Below are 27,524 nucleotides of genomic sequence, written 5' to 3' on the forward strand. Positions count from 1 at the left end.
GACACTGAGAACGATGGAGGACACTGCGAGTTCTAGATCAACAAGAAACTTAATTCTACCAATGATACGGATCAGCTTGAAAGACAACCACCAAACCTCACTGACACGGACTCACAGAACCTGCTGACCCTTTGACTGCAGCCACATGCAATCCGAGTATAAGATCCAAGTAACCCATGTCCAGACTCATAATGTGCAGACACTGATAATAAATAAGATAAAGTGGATACTGTTTTAAGCCACTTAAGTGTGTGGTAATTTAATGCATAGCAACAGAAAATAAATATATGACTAACACTAAAACATATCATGAATTTAAATGAATAAGAAAGTGATGTACTTAAATAACTGAAATACAGATTAATGGAAAAGAAAGGTCAGTGGACCAAAAATCCTAGAATGTTTATCTAAAACATCAATAGAGTGGAAAAAAAAAGACTAATGAATAAATTATGCTGGGCCAATTGATTTACTAGTTGAAAAAATGGAGTAAAGATTCTTTTATGTTCCTTACAAATAAAATACATTCCACATGGATTGTGATTACATGTAAATATTGAAGCTACCAAAAAATTAGAATATAAATAAATATATATAAAGCTTTGTGTTGATTTAGGACTTCCTAAGTAGCAGAGCAATTGAAAACTGGCAGAACATCATTAAAATATTTTACTGCTCAAAGATTAAGCTTACTTCACAAAAAGCAACCCAAATGTCCATCAACAGATGAATGGATAAAGATATATGTGTACACACACACACACACACAAACACAATGGAATATTAGCCATTAAAAAGAATGAAATCCTGCCATATGCAATAATGTGGATGGACCTAAAGAGTATTAAAGTATTAAAGAGTATTCATGAAACAAATGAATGCACATAACAAAACAGAAACAGTCTCACAGATACAGTAAACACACTTGTGATATGAAAGGTGAAGGAAGTACGAAGAAGCAATATACAGGTATAGGATCAAGAAAAAGGGTACTCGATCAGATGGATCTCACTGATACCTTTAGGACATTCCATCCAAATGTAAAAGAATACACCTTCTTCTCAAGTGCACATGGAACATTCTCCAGGATAGACCATATCTGGGGTCACAAACCAAACCTCAGTAAATTTAAGAAAGTTGAAATCAAGCATATTCTCTGACCACAACGCTATGAGACTAGATATCAATTACAAGAAAAAAACTGTAAGAAACACAAACACATGGAGATTAAACAACACACTTCTAAACAACCAACAGGTTACTGAAGAAAAAAAAAAATCCAAAAATTTCTAGAAACAAATGACAATAAAAACATGACAACTCAAAAACTATGGGATGCAGCAAAAGCAGTTCTAAGAGGGAAATTCATAGCAATACAATCCTATCTCAAGAAGCAAGAAAAACATCAAACAGACAACCTAAACTTACACCTAAAACAACTGGGAAAAGAAGAACAAAAAAAACCCAAAATAAGTAAAAGGAAAGAAATTCTAAAAATCCAAGCAGAAATAAATGAAAAAGAAATGAAAGAAACAATAGTAAAGATTAATATAACTAAAAGCTGGTTTTTTGAGAAGATAAACAAAACTGACAAACCTTTAGCCAGACTCATCAAAAAAAAAAAAAAAAGAGAGAGAGAGAAGAATCAAATCAACAAAATTAGAAATGAAAAAGGAGAGGTTACAACAGACAGTGCCAAAATACAAAGGATTATAAGAGACTATTAAGAACAACTATACGGCAATTAAGTGGATAACCTGGAAGAAATGGACAGATTCTTAGAAAACTTCAATCTTCCAAGACTGAACCAGGAAGAAATAGAAATTATGAACAACCCAATTACAAGGACTGAAATTAAAGCTGTGATCAAAAATCCACCCAAAAAACAAAAGCCCAGGGCCAAATGGCTTCACAGGAGAATTCTACCAAGCATTTAGAGAAGAGCTAATGCCTATCCTTCTAAAACTTTCAAAAAATTGCAGAGGAAGGAACACTTCCAAACTCATTCTACAAGGCCAGCATCACGCTGATACCAAAACCAGACAAAGACAACACAAAAAAAGAAAACTATAAGCCAATATCACTGATAAACATAGATGCAAAATTCCTCAACAAAATTTTAGCAAACAATTCAAAAACACATCAAAAAGCTCACACACCATGATCAAGCTGGGTTTATTCCAGGAAAGCAAGGATTCTTCAATATATGCAAATCAATCAATGTGATACACCATAATAACAAATTGAATGATAAAAACCATATGATCATCTCAATAGGTGCAGGAAAAGCCTTTAACAAAATTCAGCATCCATTTATGATTAGAACTCTTCAAAAAATGGGCACAGAAGGAACTTACTTCAACATCAGTTCAGTTCAGTTGAGTTCAGTCACTCAGTCGTGTCCAACTCATTGTGACCCCATGAACCACAGCATGCCAGGCCTTCCTGTCCATCACCAACTCCCAGAGTCCACCCAAACCCATGTCCATTGAGTCGGTGAAGCCATCCAACCATCTCATCCCCTGTCATCCCCTTCTGCTCCTGCCCTCAATTTTCCCAGCATCAGGGTCTTTTCCAATGAGTCAGCTCTTCACATCAGGTGGCCAAAGTACTGGAGTTTCAGCTTCAACATCAGTCCTTCCAGTGAACACCCAGGACTGATCTCCTTTAGGATGGACTGGTTGGATCTCCTTGCAGTCCAAAGGACTCACTAAGTCAGCATTTTTCACAGAACTAGAACAAAAAATTTCCTAGTTCATATGGAAACAAAAAAGACCCTGAATAGCCAAAACAGTCTTAAGAAAGAAGAATGGAGCTGGAGGAAATCAATCTTCCTGACTTCAGATTATACGACAAAGCTACAGTCATCAAGACAGTATGGTACTGGCACAAAAACTGAAATATAGACCAATGGAACATGATAGAAAGCCCAGAAATAAACCTATGCACCTATGGGTACCTTATTTTTGACAAAGGAGGCAAGAATATACAATGAGGCAAAGACAACCTCTTCAATAAATGGTGCTGGGAAAACTAGACAGCTACATGTAAATTACATGAAATTACAACACTTCTTAACACCATACACAAAGATACAACTCAAAATGGATTAAAGACCTAAATATAAGACCAGAAACTATAAATCATCCTGGGGAAAATATAGGCAGAACACTCAATGACATAAATCAAAGCAAAATCCTCTATGACCCACCTCCTAGAATAATGGAAATAAAAACAAAAGTAAACAAGTGGGACCTGATTAAACTTAAAAAGCTTTTGCACAGCAAAGGCAACTATACGCAAGGTGAAAAGACAAGCCTTCAGAATGGGAGAAAATAATAGCAAATGAAAAAATGGCAAAGGATTAATTTCCAAAATATATAAGCAGCCAGAAAAACAAACAACCCAATCAAAAAGTGGGGAAAAGACCTAAACAGACATTTCTCCAAAGAAAACATACAGATGGCTAACAAACAGATGAAAAGATGCTCAACATCTCTCATTATTCAGTTCAGTTGCTCAGTGATATACGACTCTTTGCAACCCCATGAACCACAGAACGCCAGGCCTCCCTGTCCATCACCAACTCCCAGAGTTCACTCAGACTCGGGTCCATGGAGTCAGTGATGCCATCCAGCCATCTCATCCTCGGTCGTCCCCTTCTCCTCCTGTCCCCAATCCTTCCCAGCATCAGAGTCTTTTCCAATGAGTCAACTCTTTGCATGAGGTGGCCAAAGTACTGGAGCTTCAGCTTCAGCATCACTCCTTCCAAAGAAATCCCAGGGTTGATCTCCTTCAGAATGGACTGGTTGGATCTCCCTGCAGTCCAAGGGACTCTCAAGAGCCTTCTCCAACACCACAGTTCAAAAGCATCAATTTTTGGGGGGCTCAGCCTTCTTCACAATCCAACTCTCACATCTCTCATTATTAGAGAAATGCAAATCAAAACTACAATGAGATATCACCTCGCACCAATCAGATTGGCCATCATCAAAAAGTCTATAAACAATAAATGCTGGAGAGGGTGTGAAGAAAAGGGAACGCTCTTGCACTGTTGGTGGGAATGTACATTGATACAGTCACTATGGAAGACAATATGGAGATTCCTTAAAAAACTAGGAATAAAACCAACGTATGACCCAGCAATCCCACTCCTAAACATATACTCTGAGGAAATCAAAACTAAAAAAGACACATGTGTCCCATGTTCATTGCAGCACTATATACAATAATTAGAACATAGAAGCAACCTAGATGTCCATCAACAGATGAACTGGTAAAGATATTAAGAAGAAGTGGCAAGAATACATGGAAGAACTGTACAAAAAAGATCTTCACAACCCAGGTAATAATGATGATGTGATCACTAATCTAGAGCCAGACATCTTGGAATGTGAAGTCAAGTGGGCCTTAGAAAACATCACTACGAACAAAGCTAGTGGAGGTGATGAAATTCCAGTGGAGCTGTTTCAAATCCTGAAAGATAATGCTGTGAAAGTGCTGCACTCAATATGCCAGCAAATTTGGAAAACTCAGCAGTGGCCACAGGACTGGAAAAGGTCAGTTTTCATTCCAATCCCAAAGAAAGGCAATGCCAAAGAATGCTCAAACGACCGCACAATTGCACTCATCTCACATGCTAGTAAAGTAATGCTCAAAATTCTCCAAGCCAGGCTTCAGCAATACGTGAACCGTGAACTCCCTGATGTTCAAGCTGGATTTACAAAAGGCAGAGGAACCAGAGATCAAATGCCAACATCCACTGGATCATCGAAAAAGCAAGAGAGTTCCAGAAAAACATCTATTTCTGCTTTATTGACTATGCCAAAGCCTTTGACTGTGTGGATCACAATAAACTGTGGAAAATTCTGAAAGAGATGGGAATATCAGACTACCTAACCTGCCTCTTGAGAAATCTGTATGCAGGTCAGGAAGCAACAGTTAGAACTGGACATGGAACAACAGACTGGTTCCAAATAGGAAAAGGAGTACATCAAGAATGTATATTGTCACTCTGCTTATTTAACTTATATGCAGAGTACATCATGAGAAACACTGGACTGGAAGAAACACAAGCTGGAATCAAGATTGCCGGGAGAAATATCAATAACCTCAGATATGCAGATGACACCCCCTTTATGGCAGAAAGTGAAGAGGAGCTAAAAAGCCTCTTGATGAAAGTGAAAGAGGAGAGTGAAAAAGTTGGCTTAAAGCTCAACATTCAGAAAACGAAGATCATGGCATCTGGTCCCATCACTTCATGGGAAATAGATGGGGAAACAGTAGAAATAGTGTCAGACTTTATTTTGGGGGGCTCCAAAATCACTGCAGATGGTGACTGCAGCCATGAAATTAAAAGATGCTTACTCCTTGGAAGAAAAGTGATGACCAACCTAGATAGTATATTCAAAAGCAGAAACATTACTTTGCCGACTAAGGTCCGTCTAGTCAAGGCTACGGTTTTTCCAGTGGTCATGTATGGATGTGAGAGTTGGACTGTGAAGAAGGCTGAGTGCCAAAGAATTGATGCTTTTGAACTGTGGTGTTGGAGAAGACTCTTGAAAGTCCCTTGGACTGCAAGGAGATCCAACCACTCCATTCTGAAGGAGATCAACCCTGGGATTTCTTTGGAAGGAATGATGCTAAAGCTGAAACTCCAGTACTTTGGCCACCTCATGTGAAGAGTTGACTCACTGGAAAAGACTCTGATGCTGGGAGGGATTGGGGGCAGGAGGAGAAGGGGACGACCGAGGATGAGATGGCTGGATGGCATCACGGACTCGATGGACATGAGTCTGAGTGAACTCCGGGGGTTGGTGATGGACAAGGAGGCCTGGCATGCTGCGATTCATGGGGTCACAAAGAGTCGGACACAACTGAGCGACTGAACTGAACTGAACTGATACACAATGCAATATTACTCAGCCATAAAAAAGAACAAATTTAAGTCAATTCTGATGAGGTGGATGAAGCTAGAACCTATTATACAGAGTGAAGTGAGTCAGAAAGAGAAAGATAAACATCATATTCTAATGTATATATATGGAATCTAGAAAAATGGTACTGAAGAACTTGTTTACAGGGCAGCAATGGAGAAACAGACATAGAGAATAAACTCATGGACATGAGGAGAGGGGAGGAGAGGGTGAGATGTATGGAAAGAGTAACATGGAAACATATTACCATATGTAAAATAGATAGCCAATTGGAGTTTGCTGTATGGTTCAGGAAACACAAACAGGGGGTCTGTATCAATCTAAATTGGTGGAATGGGGTGGGACATGGGAGGGAGGTTCAAAAGGGAGAGGATATGTGTATACCTATGACTGATCCATGTTGAGGTTTGACAGAAAACAACAAAATTTTGTAAAGCAATTATCCTTCAATAAAAAATAAATTAATTAAAAAGAAAAAAGGTATTATGTATAAAATGGATAAGGAACAAAGATATAGTGTACAGCAAAAAGAAACATAGCCATTATTTAGTAATAACTTTAAAGAGAATACAATCTATAAAAATACTCAATCATTATGCTGTAACCAGAAATTAACATAAAATTTTAAATCAACAACATTTCAATTAAAATAAAAACATGTTCAAAATAAATGATGCCCATAAAAAGTCCAAAAAAGAAAAAAAAGGAAATATCATTATTTTGAATAATTTCACAGCATTAACAATATAAGATAAACTTTAAATTTTGAAGGTTAGTGATCATACGATATGGCTGACATAAAAATAAGTAAAAATTTACTCCAGTAGAAGAGAGAATATATGGCAAAAACAGACAACTGAAAATACATACATAGGGTTAAGAGGGAAAGAAATTACTGAGGCTATGCCACAATCATAAAGGTAAAGAGTTTCCTAAGGAGATCAAACAGCACAAGCAATGGCACAAAACTGTGAGACACCATAAGGTTCTTAAGAAACACCACGATGAGAGGACTGGGGCATATGCTAGGAAGGTAGACAGGAGTCAGATTATGCACATAATGACAAGCCACTAAAGGATATTACTAATATAGAGACATGGCCAGATTGATGTATTAGAAAGTTTTCTCTGGCAACAATGAAGAAGGCTTAAGGAGGAAGACAACACGAATGTTAAAACAAAAAATTTTTAGAATATGTTCAATATCTCATCTCAAATTTGTGACATATAAAATTCCAATTTATCAATTTTTAAGAGCAAAAGAATGACCAAGAAAAGTAGCTGCAAGTTTGGCATAAACCTTCCAGATTTCAGACAATAAAGCTACAGTAATCAAAACAGCATGGTACAGGCACAAAAACAGACATGTAGATTAATGGAACAGAAGAGAGGGCCCAGAAATAAACCTACACATCTAAGGTCAATTAATCTGCAACAAAAATGGCAAGAATATACAATGAGAAAAGATAGTCTCTTCAGTGAGTGGCTGAAAAAGCTACACAGCTAAATATAAAATCAATGAAATTGTAACACTCCCTCAAACTCTAAACAAAAATAAACTCAAAATGGTTTAAAGACCAACATATAGGACATGACAAAATTAAAATCCCTAGAAGAGAACACAGGCCAGACATTCTTGACATAAATTGTAGCAATATTTTCTAAAATCAGTCTCCCAAGGAAAAAGAAATAAGCTAAAGTAAATGCATGGGACCTAATCAAACTTAAATACTTTTGCACAGTAGAGGAAACCACAAATAAAATGAAAAAACAGCCTACCAAATGGGAGAAGATACTTGCAAACAATGCAACCAACAAGGGGTTAATATCTAAAATACATGAACCACTCACACAACTCAGTATCAAAAAGACAAACAACCCAATCAAAAAATAGGCAGAAGACCTAAACAGACATTTCTCCAAAGAAGACATACAGCTAGCCAACAGCCACACGAAAAGATGCTCAACATTGCTAATTACTAGAGAAATGCAAATCAAAATCACAATGAAGTATCACCTCATACACATCAGAATGGCTACCATCAAAAAGCTTACAAATAACAAATGCTGGAGAGAGTGTGCAAAAAAGGGAACCCTCCTACCCTGTTGCAAAGTAAGTTGGTACAGCCATTATAGAGAATATATGGAGGTTTCTAAAGAAACTAAAAATAGAGCTACCATCAGTTCAGTTCAGTCACACAGTCGTGTCCGACTCTTTGCGACTCCATGAACTGCAGCACGCCAGGCCTCCCTGTCCATCACCAACCCCCGGAGTCCACCCAAACCCATGTCCATCGAGTCAGTGATGCCATCCAACCATCTCATCTTCTGTCGTCCCCTTCTCCTCTGCCCTCAATCCTTCCCAGCATCAGGGTCTTTTCCAACGAATCAGCTCTTGGCATCAGGTGGCCAAAGTACTGGAGTTTCAGCTTCAACATCAGTCCTTCCAATGAACACCCAGGACTGATCTCCTTTAGGATGGACTGGTTGGATCTTCCTACCAGAAGTCCCCTTCCAAGAGACTCTCAAGAGTCTTCTCCAACACCACAGTTCAAAAGCATCAATTCTTCAGTGCTCAGCTTTCCTTATAGTTCAACTCTCACATCCATACCTGACCACTGGAAAAGCCATAGCCTTGACTAGACAGACCTTTGTTGGCAAAGTAATGTCTCTGCTTTTTAATATGCTATCTAGGTTGGTCATAACTTTCCTTCCAAGGAGTAAGTGTCTTTTAATTTCATGACTGCAATCACCATGTGCAGTGATTTTGGAACCCAAAAAAATAAAGTCTGACACGGTTTCCACTGTTTCCCCATCTATTTGTCATGAAGTGATGGAACCAGATGCCATGATCTTCGTTTTCTGAATGTTGAGGTTTAAGCCAACTTTTTCACTACCTTCTTTTACTTTTATCAAGAGGCTCTTTAGTTCCTCTTCACTTTCTGCCATAAGGGGGGTGTCATCTGCATATCTGAGGTTATTGATATTTCTCCCAGCAATCTTGATTCCAGCTTGTGCTTCTTCCAGGCCAGCATTTTGCATGATGTACTCTGCACAGAACTTAAATAAGCAGGGTGACACTATACAGCCTTGATGTACTCCTTTTCCTATGTGGAACCAGTCTGTTGTTCATGTCCAGTTCTAACTGTTGCTTCCTGACCTGCATATAGGTTTCTCATGAGGCAGGTCAGGTGGTCTGGTATTCCCATCTCTTTAAGAATTTTAAACATTTTTCTGTGATCCACACAGTCAAAGGCTTTGGCACAGTCAATAAAGCAGAAATAGATGTTTTTCTGGAACTCTCTTGCTTTTTTGATGATCCAGCGGATGTTGGCAATTTGATCTCTGGTTCCTCTGCCTTTTCATGGTTCACATATTGTTGAAGCTGGCTTGGAAATATTTAAGCATTACTTTGCTAGTGTGTGAGATGAGTGCAATTGTGCGGTACTTTGAAGTACCATATGATCCAGCAATCTTACACCTAAGGATATATATGCACCCACGATGGAACATTACTCAGCCATAAAAAAGAATGAAATATTGCCATTTGTGACATAGATGGACCTAGAGAATATCATACTAATTCAGACAAAGACAAATATATATCACTTACAATGTAGAATCTAAAAAATAATACAAATTAATCCAGAGACAAAAGAGAAACACAGTCACAGACACAGAAACCAAACTTATGGTTACCAAAGGGGAAAGAGAACAGAGAGGGATAAATTAGGAATATGGGACTAACATATGCAAACTACTATACATAAAATAGATAAGCAACAAGGATTTACTATATAGTATAGGGAATTATGTTTCATATCTTATAGTAACCTATAATGGAAAATAATCTAAATATTTGTTATTGTTCAGTTGTTAAGTTGTGTCCAACTCTTTGTGACTGCAGCACACTGGCTCCACGGTCCTCTACTATTTCCCAGAGTTTGCTCAAATTGATGTCCATTTAGCCAAAGATGCTATCTAGCCACCTCATCCTCTGCTGCCCTTTTCTCCTTTTGCCTTAAATCTTTCCAGCATTAGGGTCTTTTCTAATGAGTCAGCTTTTTGCATCAGGTGGCCAAAGTATTAGATATTCGGCATCAGTCTTTCCAATGAATATTTAGGGTTGATTTTCTTTAGGACTGATTATTGGCCACCTATATATCTTCTTTGGGGAAGTATATACTGTTGGTAGTCTTTCCTGGCAACCCACTCCAGTGTTCTTGCCTGGAGAATCCCAGGGACGGGGGAGCCTGGTGGGCTGCCGTCGATGAGGTCGCACAGAGTCGGACACGACTGAAGCGAGTTAGCAGCATACCCTACCCTATTCCCTGAAGAATGAACATTTTAATTGCTTTGCCAATAACCATATGGATTTTTAACAGGTCAGTTACTTCTGTTCGGCAATCTGATTTTTATCTATGTCATCTATGGCCACAAAAGAAAACAAAATTGACAGATGCTGATGGAGATCAAACAAGAAACTTTCTTCTAATTATCACCAGGTTCTAGTTAACTGAGTTAATCCAATACTGTCATTACGGGCACAGTTTTTTTCACAACTGATTTCACAATAATAAGAAAATGATCTCATCAACTGGTTAGTAAGGACTCTAGATATTAAACTATTACAGTTTGTCTATCTAAAGCTCTCATAGTTGATAGCATGGAACTTACATCAGTTATGTTAACAGAAGAGACAGAAATGAATGTATGCACTTGGCTACAACATTCTACCACAGAGAAACATACAAAAGTGTTCTACAGAAATGAAGATTAAATTTTATTCTACAGCAATCTGGTAGCAAATGGTCCACTTAAATTCACAAATAAGGAAAAGTGAAAAATATACATCCTGCTTAAAGATTATAGCTTATCCTATAAAATGTTTGTCCTTATGTCTGTAGTAGGTTCATGAATGAAAAGTTCATATTAAATAAATCAGATATTTAAAATGGTAGTGATATTTGACTAAATAATACGATGAATTAAATTGATAAATGCTTGTAGTTTATATTAGTTAAGGGAAATACTCTTCTTTGGCTAGGAAGCAGTAAAATATTAACTACAAAGCCAGTTGATTATTAAAAAGACACTTTCACAATGCCAATCAATGAGACTTTACTAAACTAACCCACTAAAACAGCAGTCTGGGGAATGTCAATTAGCAGTTAAGTTTCTCAAATGCTTGCTCCCACTAGCACAGAATTAATAAAACATGTTTACATATTGCCTTGAGCAAACCTCAAGAATACTGCCAGTGCAATCTGAACTATTATTATATATTCATAATACCCTCCTTAATGAGAGATTCTCATTTATTCTTCATCTACTTCCCAAGTTTAACTGACTTTAAGAAAAAATCCAGTAAAAATTCTTAAAATCTCATGGCAATGTACTTTCAATTTTATCCTTTTTCCAGTTATACATGACACAAATGTAGTTCTTTGAAGACAAAATGCCTCCCAAGACCTTATTTCACATACTCCCAAAATTATAGAATTAAAACTATTTGGAAAGTGTCCACATCCATAGTTTTGCACCAACTAATGTGAAGCTACAAAATGCAGTATTCTTAACTTCATCATGTCATACAGATTTCAAAACAGATATAAGAAGTGGAGATTAGGTAGTTAATTAATTCTCTATTTGCTTCTAGAGAAACTGAACTTGTCTCCTCTACAGGAAAACATAATATAAAATGGAAAATTTGTTGTAACAGTGAAAGAGAAGAATAGAAGTTAAGAGTTTTATGGGAAGGAAGAGAGCTCATTGTAAAGGGATACCTTAGGCCTAGTAGATGCAATCTTATAACAAAGAAACAAAGATATGGACAAACCTTAGAAGAGATATGTAACTACTAAACCTTAAGTCAATTAAAGTTTATATTCCTTGTACCTTAAGAGTAGTACCTCTGTAGATACCAAATTATTCTTTGAAAAGTCACTTCACTGAGCAACTTCTTCCATTTTTTTCCAAGTGTTTCTGAAAATAAGATTACATCTTATATCTATAGGAATTATTAAAAAAGAAGAAAGCATATGGCTTCAAATAATAATTCCAGAAAAGAAAATGAAGTAGTAAAATAAGAAATCAATTTACGATTTATTCTGGCAAATGTTAAGTATGAAGTCATAACATGTCACCAAAGAGACCACCTAAGCTAATTAATTCTGGTTCCCAAAATGAAATTGTCTGTATAGAATTCAATCCATTTCTTAAGATAAAAGTCTGGAGAGAAGGAAGGTATGAGACACATTTTATTTTGGTAGATATTTTTACATCAAGAAAAAGTCAATGATTCTTTAGGAATTCTGACATCACTGTTGACGACCTAGAGATTTCTCCACTAGTTAGCCACAGAAAGCTGAAATTTATAGTCAATTGTGAAATACATACAAACTAGTAATCTAAACAGTTTGTCCTCTTAACTGTTGTGGATACAGAATATACTACACAGTCTTTGTTGAGAGAGACAAAAATATACTTCTAGAATCCTGGAACTAACTATATTCTAAATAGTAATAATTGAAAGTCCCCCAACCACTTAAAAAAAATAAAATCATGATCCTGTACCCTTTATTTAGATTCAAATAAAATTTTAGGTAAGAAAAACCCTCCAGCACTCCAGGCCTCATACTAGGCACAACAGATCATGGCTGGAAGAATTCGAAGCCTATGATACATGGATGATAACTTCAGGCACAACAAAACTGAGATCAAACTACAGACTTGATACTCAACTCTCTACATTAATGGCCTGACAGGAAAAGGGACATAAATATTTCTAGCCATCGATTTTATTTATCTCAAGTCTCTACTGTTTTGTTGCACAAACTATCCAATATTCAAACAAAATTTCAATAAACACAAGAAAGCAAGAAAAACAAATCTATTATTAAGGCATAAAATAATCAACAGAATTGAACCCAGACACGCTGAAACTATCAAAGAGGCACTCGAAAATAACATGATTAATAAGCTGAAGGAACTAGTGGAAAAAGTGGATAATATGTACAAATAGGAAATTTCAACAAAAAGATGGAGATTACAAAGGGGAGTGAAATGGAAATGCTAGAAGTGAAAACTGCAATATCAGAAAAAATACCTCTGATGAGCTTATCAGCAAGAACGGGGCCAATTATTTAATACTTTTGTTATCACAAACTCAATTGGGGGTTTTAGGCTTCGTTTTACTTCTCTACTTTATGCTTGGAGGTTACAGGACTTTTAAGAGACTATAAAACTAAAGAAAATAGTGTATAAGTAAATTATCTATGATTCTAACAGTAATTTCAACTTGGAGCCTCCATGTTCATATGCAAAATACAATGCCCTATGTTCAAGGTTGCAGTTGTGGTTTTGAAGATGCGTGTAGGTTTTACCATCTGTTTCATCTATCTTCTTTTTGTTGTTGGGGCCCTTTTCTACATTTTTTTTATTCTTCATTTCATTGTATTCATTATTTTCTTTTCATATTATATTCTTTAAGCTATTTTATTTTATTAATAAATAACTGTTTTTAGATTATACAACAGTTTAGATTGAGACAGCAGATCAAGATCCAATGTGCTCCATTCAACAAAGTTTGTACCTATACTTTCCAATTACACAAATACCCATTTGTTCCCCCAAGACAAAATATAATTATCTACATGGCTCACAAAAGTCATAACCCCAAGTTCATTTCCAAAATGGATGCTACAGCTTCTGAGCCATTAGGCCAGTCCTATATCATACCCTTTGACAAAATATATTTTACAGCTCATTTCTCATAAATATAATTTCACTGTACGCAACTGATAATAAATCTGCTCTTTTTCATGGCAAGGAGTTCAAATGTATTTTCATGGCTTACAGTTGACTATTAATAAATGAAGCCCCTATTTCTAAAAAATACAAAGTGAGCAAAAATGAAGAGCTATTTCAGTATGTCTGCCAATGACATCCTTAAAAGGGAACTAGTACAATTCAATTTCAAAAGATCTAATAAGACAGTAGGAAAAAGTAATATATCAACTTAGTATTAAGCACCATTCATTTCTCACAAAAGAGAAAAGTTCTATAAATTCAGAATCTATCAATGTTAAAGTGTCAGTTAAAAGCAGAAACAACAAAGCCCTAAACATCAGCTCCTCAATGAAAAGTTCTTCTAGACACTTACCCAAGTCTTCCTAGCATCTCAAGCTCAGGAACCTGTGGTCCACATGTCTCTATCTGCAGTGGTTGGTATTCATACAGAGCTTCTTCAAGTTTTTGAATGGGTGCTAATGAAATATGCTGACCCTGTTAGAAAAATGAAAGAAAATAATACTTGTAAATATTACTTTCATATTACTACTTATTTGCAGTTTTTAAAGATTAGCTAAATTTCCTCACATTAAAAATATTACCTGTTTTTCATTACATTACTGAAATCCTCATTAACACACAGAGACAAATAATTTAAAGGAAGAAAACGAAATCCATCATTAAATTCAAATTTAGCCTTAAAGAGTAGTTGTTCAATGTCAATAGTCAAAGTGAAAAGTGTTAGTCGCTCAGTCATGTCTGACTCTGCGATCACATGGACAATAGCCTGCCAAGCTCCTCTGTCTATAGGATTTTCCAGGCAAGGATACTGGAGTGGATAGCCATTTCCTTCTCCGGAGGATCTTCTCGACCCAGGGATCGAACCTGGGTCTCCTGCATTGCAGGCAGATTCTTTACCATCTGAGTCACCAGGGAAGCCCAATGTCAATGGCAGAATTCACCAATATATAAGCATAAGCTATTCTCACATTTTCCTATTATAATTTTGATAATTAGTGCTTTCTTGAAAGTCTTAAGATAGGGAGCACAGTAATGAAATTATTATGTGCAAAGTTTTGCCACAGAAATGTCTATTCTGAGTCATAATGGAAGTAAACTTACTTATCAAGTGTGTGTATTTGATGTCTACTTACACATACACACAAAAATGAGAAAAGTTTATGCTAAAAACTAAGTTGGATAAAATATCTGCATATTTTTCTGAAAAGAACTACTGGAAAACTAAAATTAAAAGACCATATTTGATTAAAAATATACAAAATAAAATGCCACTCAGCAACATAGCACCATTACATTGAGATTTCCATATTTATAATCTGAGCATAGAATTCTAATTTTTGAATATGTGTATTTTTTTACAGTCCATGTTTTATGATTCTAACTATAGTTCTGTTACTTTTCTTGGTAGAATTCTCATCAGTTTCTCTATGTCCTAACTTTCTAATAAAGACTAGTTTCTTACAGTTATTAGTTCCAATATTTTCTAATTTTTAATTTATTTCTCTTATTACCTCCCTTAGTTTCCTTTTCTTTTTCCCCTATATTACTAAGTTGGATACATAAAACAATTGTTTTCTCTTTTATTTAAAGGAGGAGGAAAAAAAGGTAAAAACCATGACTTACAAGCACAGCTGAGGCAGTGATGAATTAGACAATGAAGATGTCTGTATATGACTCATGGTTTTTCTCTTCAACAACTTTAATATACTGTAACATTATCTTATCTAGTTTAACATAATATTAATAGCTTCTCTGACACTGGGACCTCAAAAGTCCATCACCAAATTTGGGGAAAGGACTTGAAAAAACATGTCTCCAGAGATACACAAATGGCCAATAAGCACAAGGAAAGATGACTCACATAACTAGTCATTAGGGAAATCCAAATCAAAACTATAATGATATACAGTCATCCCTCAGTATCTCTAGGGGTGGAGGGGAGGTCTGGTGCCAAGATCCATTCGCAGATGCACAAGTCTCTTTATAAAATGGCATACTAGTACAGTCAGCCCACTCCATCCCCAGATTCCTCATCCCTGGGTTCTGCATCCACAAATTGACCAAACCCAGATGGAATTCATGGTTGGGTGAATCCATAGATGTGGAACCCACAAATACAGAGGGCCCCACCGTAGCACTTAACACCCACAGCTATTTAGGATGCCTATTATCCAGAACGAAAACAAAAAAGACATAAAATAACAAGTATTGGCAAGGATGTGGAGAAACTGGAACTCACGTGCATTGCTGATGGGAATGTAAAATGGTGTTACTATGGAAAACAGATAGCAATTCCTCAAAAGATTAAATATAAAATTACAATATGAGCCAGGCTTTCCTGGTGACTCAGACAGCAAAGAATCCGCCTACAATGCAGGAGACCCAGGTTCGATCCCTGAGTTGGGAAGATCTCCTGGGGAAGGGACTGGCTACCCACTCCAGTATTTCTGCCTGGAGAAATCCATGGACAGAGGAACAGACAGGCTACAGTCATGGGGTCGCAAAGAGTCGGACACAACTGAGCAACTAACACTTGCACCTGCACTACCATATGAGCTAACAACTCCATTTCTTGGTTATACCCAAAAGGAAGGAAAGCAAGAACTTGAACAGTCGTGCTCATAGCAGCATTATTCACAATAGCCAAAAGATAAAAGTAACCCATGTTTCCATCAATTAATTAATGAATAGGATATACAACATAATGGAATATTTTGTTGCTGTTCAGTCACTAAGTCGTGTCCGACTCTTTGTGACCCCATGGAATGCCACACCAGACTTCCCTGTCTTTCACTCTCCCAGAGTTTGCTCAAATTTATGTCCATGGAGTCAGTGAGCTATCTAATCATCTCACCCTCTGCTGCCTTCTTCTCCTTTTGCCTTCAATCTTTCCCAGCATCAGGGTCTTTTCTAATGAGTCAGCTTTTCACATCAGGTGGCCAAGGTATTGGAGTTTCAGCTTCAACATCAGTCTTTCCAATGAATAGTCAGGACTGGTTTCCTTTAGGATTGACTGGTTGGATCTCCTTGCTGTCCAAGGGATTTTCAAGAGTCTTCTCTAACACCACAGTTCAAAAGTATCTATTCTTCAGTGCGTAGCCTTCTTTCTCTCACATTCGTACAGGACTACTGGAAAAACCATTAAGTTTGACTATATGGAGTTTTCTTGATAAAGTGATGTCTTTGATTTTTAGTATGTGTCTAAGTTTGTCATAGTTTTTCTTCCAAGGACCAAGTATCTTTTAATTTCATGGCTGCAATCATCGTTCACAGTGATTTTGGAGTCCAAGAAAAGAAAATGTGTCACTGCTTCTACTTTTCCCCCTTCTATTTACCATGAAGTGATGGGACTGGATGCCATAATCTTCGTTTTTTGAATGTTGAGCTCTTCTTAAGTCAGTTTTCTGACTCTCCTCTTTCACTTCTCATTGAAGCTCTTTAGTTCCTCTTTACTTTCTGTCATTAGAGAGGTATCACTTGCATATATAAAGTTGCTGATATTTCTTCTGACAATCTTGATTCCAGTCTGTGATTCACCCAGCCTGGCATTTCCCATGATGTACACTGCAAATAAGTTAAATAAACAGTGTAACAATATACAGCCTTGTTGGACCTTTATCCCAGTTTTGAACCAGTCAGTTGTTCCATGTAAGGATGTAACTGTTTCTTCTTAACCTGCATACAAGTTTCTCAGGAGACATGTAAGGTGGCCTGGTATCTCTGTCTCTTTAAGAATTTCCCACAGTTTGCCGTGATCCACACAGTCAACGGCTTTCGCATAGTCAACGAAGCAGGAGCAGATTTTTTTTCTGGAATTCTCTTGCTTTCTCAATGATCTTAAAAATGGCAATTTAATATCTGGTCCTTATGCTTTTTCTAAATCCAGCTTGAATAATGGAATATTATTCAGTCTTAAAAAGGAAAGAAATTTGATATGTGCTAAACCACTGATGAACCTTGAAGACATTATGCTAAGTAAATGAAATAAGCCAGTCACAAAAAGGACAAATATTGTATGATTTCAATTATATGAGGTTCTTAGAGTAGTCAAATTATAGAGACAGAAAGCAGAATGGTGACTGCCAGAGACTGTGGGGAGGCAAGGGATGAGTTAGTATTGAAATGAGTATTAGTATTTAAATGAGTACAGAGTTTCAAGTGGAGAAGATAAAAATATCTTGGAGATGAATGGTGGTGATGGGTGCACATTGTGAATGCCCTTCAAAATAGTGATAAAGTTTATGTTATGTATATTTTACCACAATTTTTAAAAATAGGTTTTAGATATTTAATTTGCTCATTTATGTGGCTGAAATAATACACATTAAAAAAGAAGATAAAAATGAGATATAGGAAAACACCATTAACATTATTTTAATCCTGAACCTCCATATGTTTCACAGCCTTTCTAAATAAACTTGAAACTGTCAAGCTACAGCTTGTATAACCTCTCAGTAATCCAACTTCTGAACAACAAATCTGAGTACAGAGTATTACATAGGTTAAAAAGGGGTCTTCCTAAGCAGGACATTCTGAGTGGCACTGTGACATCCCTATTTCAAAGTGTCTTCTTCATAAGTTACCAAGTACTGCATTCTCCTGCCACGTGATACAGAAGTCCAGTATTCCTGTCACAGTTTTGGGTTTAAAAAAAAAAGAAGAGAACAAGTAAAAGAAAAAACTATAAGAATTTTAAAAGGTCACCTATTATACCTATCCCATAACACAGTAATCTAGACTATGTTGATTACTCTATTTTCACATTATAAATTAGGAAGCAAGGCCCAGGAAAACTAATACAAAATGGATAATTCCAAGAGCCGGGATACTTTTCAGGGAAGGCAATATTCAAACAAAAAGAGACTCTCTTAAGTCATTAAACTGGTAGTCAACATATTAAAAGTAATCATTCTCTATCAGTAAGGATACCCAAGTTACTGAAGTTATTATGTCATATAATCCAGTCTTTTCTGCAAGTTTGTGCGTACATAAAAGTTCATATAATAATAACAATTAGCATTATTAACTCAGTGCCAGACAACAGTCTAAAGGCTTTTAATGTGGTATTTCATTAATATTCACAATAGTTTTATGAGATAAACAGTATCATCTCTACTTTACAAAGATAGGTGTTTAGATATGTGACTAGGCAAGGTCACACTGGAGTTAATGGCAGGTTGAGGATTAGAAGCAAAGGGTGCCAGATTCTAAAGCCTGTGTTCTTTTCCCATAATTTTTTTATTTTATGGATAAAGAAACTAAGACTCCTAAAATGTAAATTTCTCCTAAGGTCACAAAGAGTTCCTAATTCCTGTCCAGTGTGGGATCTACCATACCACACCGTCTTTCAATATCCTATTTTTAGACAATAAGATAACCATTGCTCAATTTAAGCCTGATATAGTAAGTCCTAGATTTCTATACAAATTCTATTAATTTAGATATGTTCAAAATGTCATAGGTTCAAAAAGAAAAAAAATGTATTATGGCATTTAGAAAGAAAGAAATATTATTTAGTGATAATTCTATTTATCTTGAGAATGAGAAAACAAAGTTCACAAATGACAGTCCCCTAGTCCCTAGTCAATCTAGTCCCCTAACATTCAATCTTTCCCCCCAAAACTGGTGTGTGAAGTGAAGTCGCTCAGTCGTGTCTGACTCTTTGCGACCCCATGGAGTATACCAGGCTCCTCTATCCATGGGATTTTCCAGGCAAGAGTACTGGAGTGGATTGCCATTTCCCGACCCAGGGACTGAACCCGGGTCTCCCACATTGTAGGCAGACGCTTTACCATCTGAGCCACCAGGGAAGTGTGTGTGTGATAGATGCCAAATTTCTCAAATCACTGACATAATTAAGTTAAAGAAAATCATCAAGAGACCAGATATCTCAATATGAGGAAAATGTTAGAGGCTTTTAAGTGACTAGTAGCAAAGTGTTTAAAAGTTTCTGGATGCAAAGTGATATTCCTACCAAAACAGTAAGTGTGATATTATTCTAAATTATCAGGAAAAGATGGATTCAGATTAAAGAAGTCACACTGTATGATTCAGGAGTGATATTTAACATCTGAACTAAATCTAACGTGGCACCAAATGATATGGTATGAACTTAAGGACTACAGAAAATCAAAAGAGGAAGCATTGATGAACGGGAGAAAACTGAAACAGTGCAACTTGTGGGAGACCTCTGAGGTCAGGCAAAGTCTACAAAACAAGGCAATGAAGAAGACAGCAATATTACTACACCAATATTTTGTGTCTTGAGACAATATTTAATAAACAGGAGCAGAGAACAGATATATGGGATGTGGGAGTGGAAAGAGACTGAATCAGTATGTTAAAGCCTAAATTACAACCAGAAAATACTTCCAAGACTAACTTAAACTCACATGGTTAAAAATCAGACCTTTCAAAACAATGTCAAACACATTTTGTCTCCATCAAATTACCAAATAAATGATAAAATAATAATCTCAATATGACAAGAGAATGTGGAGAAAGATGTTCTCATATGCTGCTGATAGAAGCACAAATAAGGAATTGCTTTCTTCATGAAAAACAATTTTGTAAACCTTTAAAGTATTCATATAGTTTAACTCAATAACCCCACTTGTAAGGAAAAAAAAAAGAAAACGCTAATCAAATCGTCCATCACACTTTATAATTGTGAAAAACCAAAAGGAACATAAATGTTTAGGAATATTGGGAAAATTAAGTAAACATGAGTTCAACTATAACAATGTGTATGTCATTTAAGATTATGTTCAAAGAGAAAATTAATAAAATACTAAGTACATAATAAGGATATCCAAACTATTTTTTTTAATTGCATAAGAAAAAACTATAATGAAAAACACCAAAATTTTCACTGTAGTAATCTCTAGGTGATAAGATTGTGTGAACTATTTATATTTTTACCTCTATGCAATATTTTTTAAATTCATCAAAATGGGTAAACTCTATATTTATAACCATAAAAAGTATAAAAAACAATATATAAGGGGCCATATTAAGCAACAGCATAGGGAAACAATTCATATCAAATGACAACTGGCTTGATGTCTTCAATAAGTCACAGCATGAGAAAGAAAATCAAGAAATGTAGCACGAGATATGAGCTGTTCTAGATTTTTTAAAACTTAAAAAGTTTAATAAATATAACAAGAGTCATTAGCTCAGTAAAATTTAGGAAGGAAAAAACAGACATTTTTTAGAAAGGAAAGACATTTAGGAAGGAAAAAATGAGACATCTGAGGGACAATGGATAAAATTTGAATATGGCCTGGGTATAAGAATACTGAAACATTTTATTAACTTTGTTTCATCTGATTATGGCATTATGGCTATGTACAAGGATGTCCTATATCAGGGCAGGTCAGAGGGAGATGCAGACTAAACAACTTAAAGGTAAAATTTTACAACCTGCAATTTACTTACAAAACATTCCAAAAAAAATATTATGAAGCAAATTAAAGATTACTGAATCTAGAAATTAGGCATATGAGTTTCACTGTAAGATTTTTCTACTTTGTATTTTGGAAATTTTTCATTATAAATAGTTTTAAAACATATGGAATCTTTGTTAGTTTCAAAAGAAAAATAGCTATGCATTTATAGCTGAGGAAAATAAAATAGTGCCAAAGAAAGAAGAGCCTAGAATCAAGTAGGTCAGGTTTGTAGCTATTTTAGTAACTAGGTTTGAAGATCTGAGTACTGACTGAGAGGAAGAGGAGAGAAAAGTTACAATTAAAACTGCAAGACTTGGTAGTAACCTGAAATAGCTCAGCTGAATATTAAATGAGAAAACCAGAGATATCTGAAGACTAACTGAAACAGGATAATTGGGAAAGAGAAGGATTGAGAAAATTTTTTAAGATAAAACACAGACTTTGGAGAAAGTATTTCCAAACAACATGCCTTATAGAAAATTTGTATCCAGTATATATGTAAAGGACTCTTAAATTGAAAAATTCTTTAAAAAAACAAAACCTCCAATTTAAAAATGGGTAAGGATTTTAATAGACATTTCACCAAAGAAGATACATCAAGGGATAATAAGTACAGGAAATGATGCTCAACAGCAGTCATCTTTAGAAAAAAGTAAATTAAAACTACAATGAAGTACTACTTCACATCCCCCACAATGGCTATAATCAAAGCGTCACTAAGGATATAGAGAAATTAGAACCCTTAAACACTGCTGATGAGAGTGCACAATGGTATGACCACTCTGAAATTAGTTTGGCAGTTTTTCATAAATTTACTATACAACTTGATAATTCCACTTAAAGGTATCTACTCAAGAGAAATGTATGATCAAAGACTTTTACAAGAATGTTCATAGCAGCATTAGTCATGGTAGCCAAATAGTGGAAACAATCTAAATGTCCATCAACTGGTGAATGGATAAGCAAAATGAAGTATATTCATACAAAATGAATATGAATTCATTCATTTAATATTCATATGCTGAATACTATTTAGCAACAGAAGGGAATAAGATATTGATACATGCTGTAACATATGAACTTCAAAAATATTATCATCAAAAAAGAAGCCAGGCAAAAGACTACATATTGTTTGATTCCATTTGTAAGTAATGTTCAGAAAAGGCAAAACTATAGATAGCAACATTAATAATTGCTAAGGGCTAGGAATGTGAATGTAAAGTGACTACACAAAAGTACAGAAATCACTGAATCATACATTTTAAATCAGCAATTTTTTATAGTAAGTAAACTATAACTCAATAAGTTTGTTTACAAAATAAAGAGTTTAAGATGGTGGTTCAATCAATTCAACATTGTTGACTATGTATGAAATTTACAAGTAAAAATTTTCAGTAAAGGCAGCTAAAAATATAAACAAAAGAGACATTTTGCTATTATCACCAACAAAATGATGGTCAAAGTCATAAGAAAAAATAAAAATTGGGGGAGACAAATGTATAAAGTGTGAGATCCTAGTAATGAGTCTTGAAAAACACCCACATTAAGTAATTCAAGTATCTTTTGTTGACCTTTCAAAACTATTAACACAAAATTGAGGCCTTTTCAATTTCTGTTGCAGTTGCCATATAAATAATAAATAAATGAGGCTGAGGGTAAAAAGGTAGTGTGAAGAGGCACAGCAAGTTATGCAAACTTAGGTAAGATCCACATACTCAGGTGGGAAACTGCAGGCAAACTGTACATTCAAAAGCATAATTAATGTTTTACTCCCCCAAAATGTAACAAAATAGAGCCTTTGTTTCTCTCCTAAGATATACCTTAGAGCACTAGATTATATTTCAATACTTTTCTAGTCACACATTTGTAGAAAAGCATTTGTAGAAAAGTAAAGAAAGTGAAGTCACTCAGTCATGTCCAACTCTTTGCAACCCCATGGTCTGTAGCCTACCGGAACCTCCGTTCATGGGATTTTGTATTGGAGTGGGTTGCCATTTCCTTCTCCAGGGGATATTCCTGATCCAGGGATCAAACCCAGGTCTCCTGCATGACAGGCAGATGCTTTACTGTCTGAGCCATACAACTCCCTTAAAAAGACTTTCCAAAATTCAGCTCATTTCCATATAGAAAAACATAAAAACATTTGAAGAACAAGGCAAATGCTGACAAAGATAATTATACATGGCTGCAATTTTAAGTAATATTTTGAAACATATCTTTAACTTGTCTTACTCAGCAAGCTTCACATTTACTATAGAAATGTTTACAATTTACTGAGATTAATCTGTTGATTGAGATTCATGGTAAATAGATGGGGAAACAATGGAAACAGTGAGACTTTATTTTGGGGGGGCTCCAAAATCACTGCAAATGGTGACGGCAGCCATGAAATTAAAAGACGCTTGCTCCTTGGAAGAAAAGCTATGACAAACCTAGATAGCGTATTACAAGCAGAGACATTACCTTCCAACAAAGGTACATCTAGTCAAAGCTATGGTTTTTCCAGTAGTCATGTATGGATGTGAGAGTTGGACTATAAGGAAAGCTGAGCCCCAAAGAATTGATGCTTTTGAACTGTGGTGCTAAAGACTCTTGAGAGTCCCTTGGACAGCAAGGAGATCAAACCAGTCAATCCTAAATGAAATCAGTCCTGAATATTCATTGGAAAGACTGAAGCTGAAACTAAAACTCCAATACTTTGGCCACCTGATGGAAAAGACCCTGATGCTGGGAAAAACTGAAGGCAGAAGGAGAAGGGGACAACAGAGGATGAGATGGTTGGATGGCATCACTGACTCGATGGACATGAGTTTGAGCAAGCTCCGGGAGTTGGTGATGAACAGGGAAGCCTAGCAGGCTGCAATCCATGGAGTCGCAGAGTCGACACAACTGAGCGACTGAACTGAACTGAGATTGATCTGTTAGATCATCTATAGCACACTATAAACATTATGCTTATTCATTCTCCTCAAATAAAGGAATAACACAGACTATCTTTTGTGCTAATTCTAAAATGCAGGATTCACTTCCAAATTAAAAATTATATGATCTAGATTTCTGGAAGCCATTTAATAAGCGATAAAGTTAACTCTGAAAACAACTTTTACTTCAAAAAAACTTCTGGTCACTATGTCAACATGTATATGCGCACAAACTGAGAAGACAGCAAACCATTTAAAATAACATAAGTAAAGAAAATACATGATTTTCTAATAAAAATAACAGTAACAGAAATTTGAATTAATAATCATTAATATACAGGCTATTGACATCAACTATTAAAAAATACTTTAAATAAAAATTATTTTAAATAAAAATATCCTTCCATATCAATTAGTATATGATTCTCTATTAAATACCATACAACAGGTTATAATTCATAAAGTATTAGCCATTCAGAGTGACTGGCTAAATGATTCTCAAAATCCTTTAACACAATTTTAAGATTCAGAACACTCTTAATTTTCATATCTTACTTAAATGATTTTTATTCACCAGACTAGCCATATCTTCAACATATTTGCTAATAAACTCTGTAAGCTTGGTAAAACCCTCTTGGTATAAATGTCTGTTTAACATCTATCTACCCCATTAGACTGTAAGGCCCTGTTGTTCACTGCTATGCCTCACAGCACAGGGAAGAACTGCTTGGTATTTTGTAGAAAGGGGCATGTGAACAGTCATCTGGTTTTGTAGTACGAACATTAGGAAAACCAGAAAGATGGAGGTCAGGTTTCCAAATTCTATAAATTTCAGAATGTTCTTACTGTGTGTAAACAATTGGAATTTTATAATTACATGTACTCTGAGAGTATGTAAGGAATACATCTCCAGCTTCTCCACACTTTAATACTGTTCTTTCACTTATTCATTAGAAAAAGTCAGTAGATGCTTTTTATCCCTAGCCTGGAAATGTGCTTTCTAGCCACTTAAGGATCATTTCAACAAAATTTCAGACAACAAAACATTGTGATTCTTCTGTTATAATCAAACACCCATTCAAAAGACAAATACTGAACAAAGACTGTAAGCCAAGAACTAAAGAGCACAGCAATAAAACAGATACAAGCTCCAGCCTTCAGGGAGCTTGTATTCCAGTAAATCACTTTTCCATGAGATTGCTACTTCTATTTTGTTGAATCATCTTAATGCAAAACAAGGGACCGCCCTGGTGGTCCAGTAGGTAAGACTCCAGGCTCCCAATGCAGGGGGCCTAGGTTCGACCCCTGGTTAAGGAACTGGATCCCACATGATGCAACTAAGACTTGGCACAGCCAAATAAATATTTAAATGCAAAACAAAAACAAACAACAAAACAATGATAGTGGTGGCTGTTTTTCAAAAACTGGATCCTCTTACATGCTAAATTTATCAAATCCATTAGTAAGTAATAAGGGACTTAGAAACCAGAATATTTCACTGGTCTCAGTGCATTAAACCACTACAATTCTACCAATTATTTCTAGAGAAAATATCTGTTGGAGACCTTTCAGAAAAACCAACTATTTCTGAAATACTGTTTCTATGTTGGTAAATGTCCTAATAATTTAAATATGTGTGTGCATAAACATACAGGTGTTTTCTATGTGTGCACATGTATGCATCTGTATGTGGATATGGACATATTTTTTTAATTGTGTTAATGTGCATACTCAGTTTTTTAATGGAAGAGAGAATACTTAAAAAATATACCCGGCACTGACTCCACACTATTCATTCTAAGTAAATTTCGTTTCAGTTCAGTTGTTTTCAATTTATTTTAGGAGCAAGCAGAACAATTTTTATACTATGCTGTTCTGGTCACTCTACGGTGATATCAGCCTATCATCACTGCAACAGCTGCATGGTAACAACTTCCTGGTAGCACATAATTTCATGGTAAGTACAATTCATTTTCCCCCACAGAAACAGCTTTCTCTAATTTTTTAAAAAATTCACAGAAAAACCTGAGTGCCAAGACCCTGCATAGTAAGAAGTAACTATACACTTATGCTGACACTGCCTCTAACCTAATATGAATTGAAGTGATTTTATTTCTCTAAGCTTCATTTTTATCAACAATGGGAGGGGGGGAGCAAACTGGAGGGTTGAACTAGATGTTCTCCCAGGTCCAATCTGCAATTACTTCATGACAACTAAGTGGAAATGAACCACTATCTGATAATGGATCACGAAAATAAGAATAATTTCCCCCAATTTAATGTATAATAGTTTGATTCTATATACACTAAAGAAACAGTAGAAAAAACAATCACTAATTCCCGGATTCCCAACTTTGTAATCATCAGGTTCCACTCCCTTTCTAAATATGTGTTTTGGAATGAGCAGAATATAACTTAAAAAAAAATAATTACAGTTGGCTTTTATAAACATTCTAACATTGATTTATTCCCACAAATCAGCCTTTATGAGCATTTCTGTTTTTTAAAAAATGATGCCTAAATAGTAAATTACCTATTTTTCCCAAATTTTTCCTTCTAAACAAAAACAGATTTCTCCAGAATATGAAAAAGGATTTATCCTGAATACACTAGAAAGAGCACCATATTTTTCTGACTCTTTACTGACAATCAGTTCCATTCGAATATGTAAGATATGCTTTGAAACATCAAAGGAGAATTTAACTACCCAGCTGGGCTTAAACCTCTTGTTCATCATTAGAAATCAAACAGTCCTAAAAATGTTATACCCTCACTTGGCCAAGTCAAGTCTCCGAAACTGTTTGTATATCAAATTGGCCCAGAAAACATCATCAAAATCTGTTCACTAAAGTGGAATTACTTTAATCCTGTTAACTGAATTCACTTGTAATCTCCTCCCCACAAATACACCACTTAGTGTTCAAATTACCACATTAAAAAAATGTTAATAATACATCAACTCTTTTTAGAACTCATATTGTTAAATCAATTTAAACTATTCCTTGAAAAAGAATTTCAAAAACAAAATGCAACATTTACAGAAATTTTAAATTCAGGGGAGAAGTTAGGAAATAATATCTAGAAAAAGATTTTAACATCATTAAAGTATTTCAAATATAAAAACTGAATCCTACACATTTTAAAAAATTAGTTAACTTTTTTGGCCACTCCATGTGGCTGGTGGATCTTAGTTCCCTAATCAGGGATTGAACCCAGGCCCTGGCAGTGAAGGCAACGAGTCCTAACACATCCAAGACATATCCAAATGTTATCTAGAAGGATCCCAAGTGACAAGACTGATTTAAGTTCAACAGAGCTATAATAACGAAGTCACACCCTGTACAGTTGATTAGGTTCTACAGTCAGAGTAAGGCAAAAACTGGTCAAAATAACCCCTTCAAAAA

General features: G+C 35.6%; 1 protein-coding gene across 2 annotated transcripts in view; it reads right to left on the bottom strand.

Annotated features, from left to right (window-relative positions):
* MNAT1 (MNAT1 component of CDK activating kinase) overlaps positions 1–27,524 on the bottom strand; it is a 226,251-nt gene that overhangs the window by 74,723 nt on the left and 124,004 nt on the right. For both annotated transcript variants that reach the window (XR_005718673.1, XM_040226320.1), the window contains one exon: positions 14,101–14,222. Coding sequence is in view for 1 of the 2 variants with exons in the window: in XM_040226320.1 (XP_040082254.1) it covers positions 14,101–14,222 (122 nt within the window). In the remaining variant the exon portion in view is untranslated. The remainder of the gene's footprint in view (positions 1–14,100; positions 14,223–27,524) is intronic.

This window comes from Oryx dammah, unplaced genomic scaffold (assembly GCF_014754425.2).
Source record: "Oryx dammah isolate SB20612 unplaced genomic scaffold, SCBI_Odam_1.1 HiC_scaffold_26, whole genome shotgun sequence".
In the NCBI taxonomy this organism is placed as follows: domain Eukaryota; kingdom Metazoa; phylum Chordata; class Mammalia; order Artiodactyla; family Bovidae; genus Oryx; species Oryx dammah.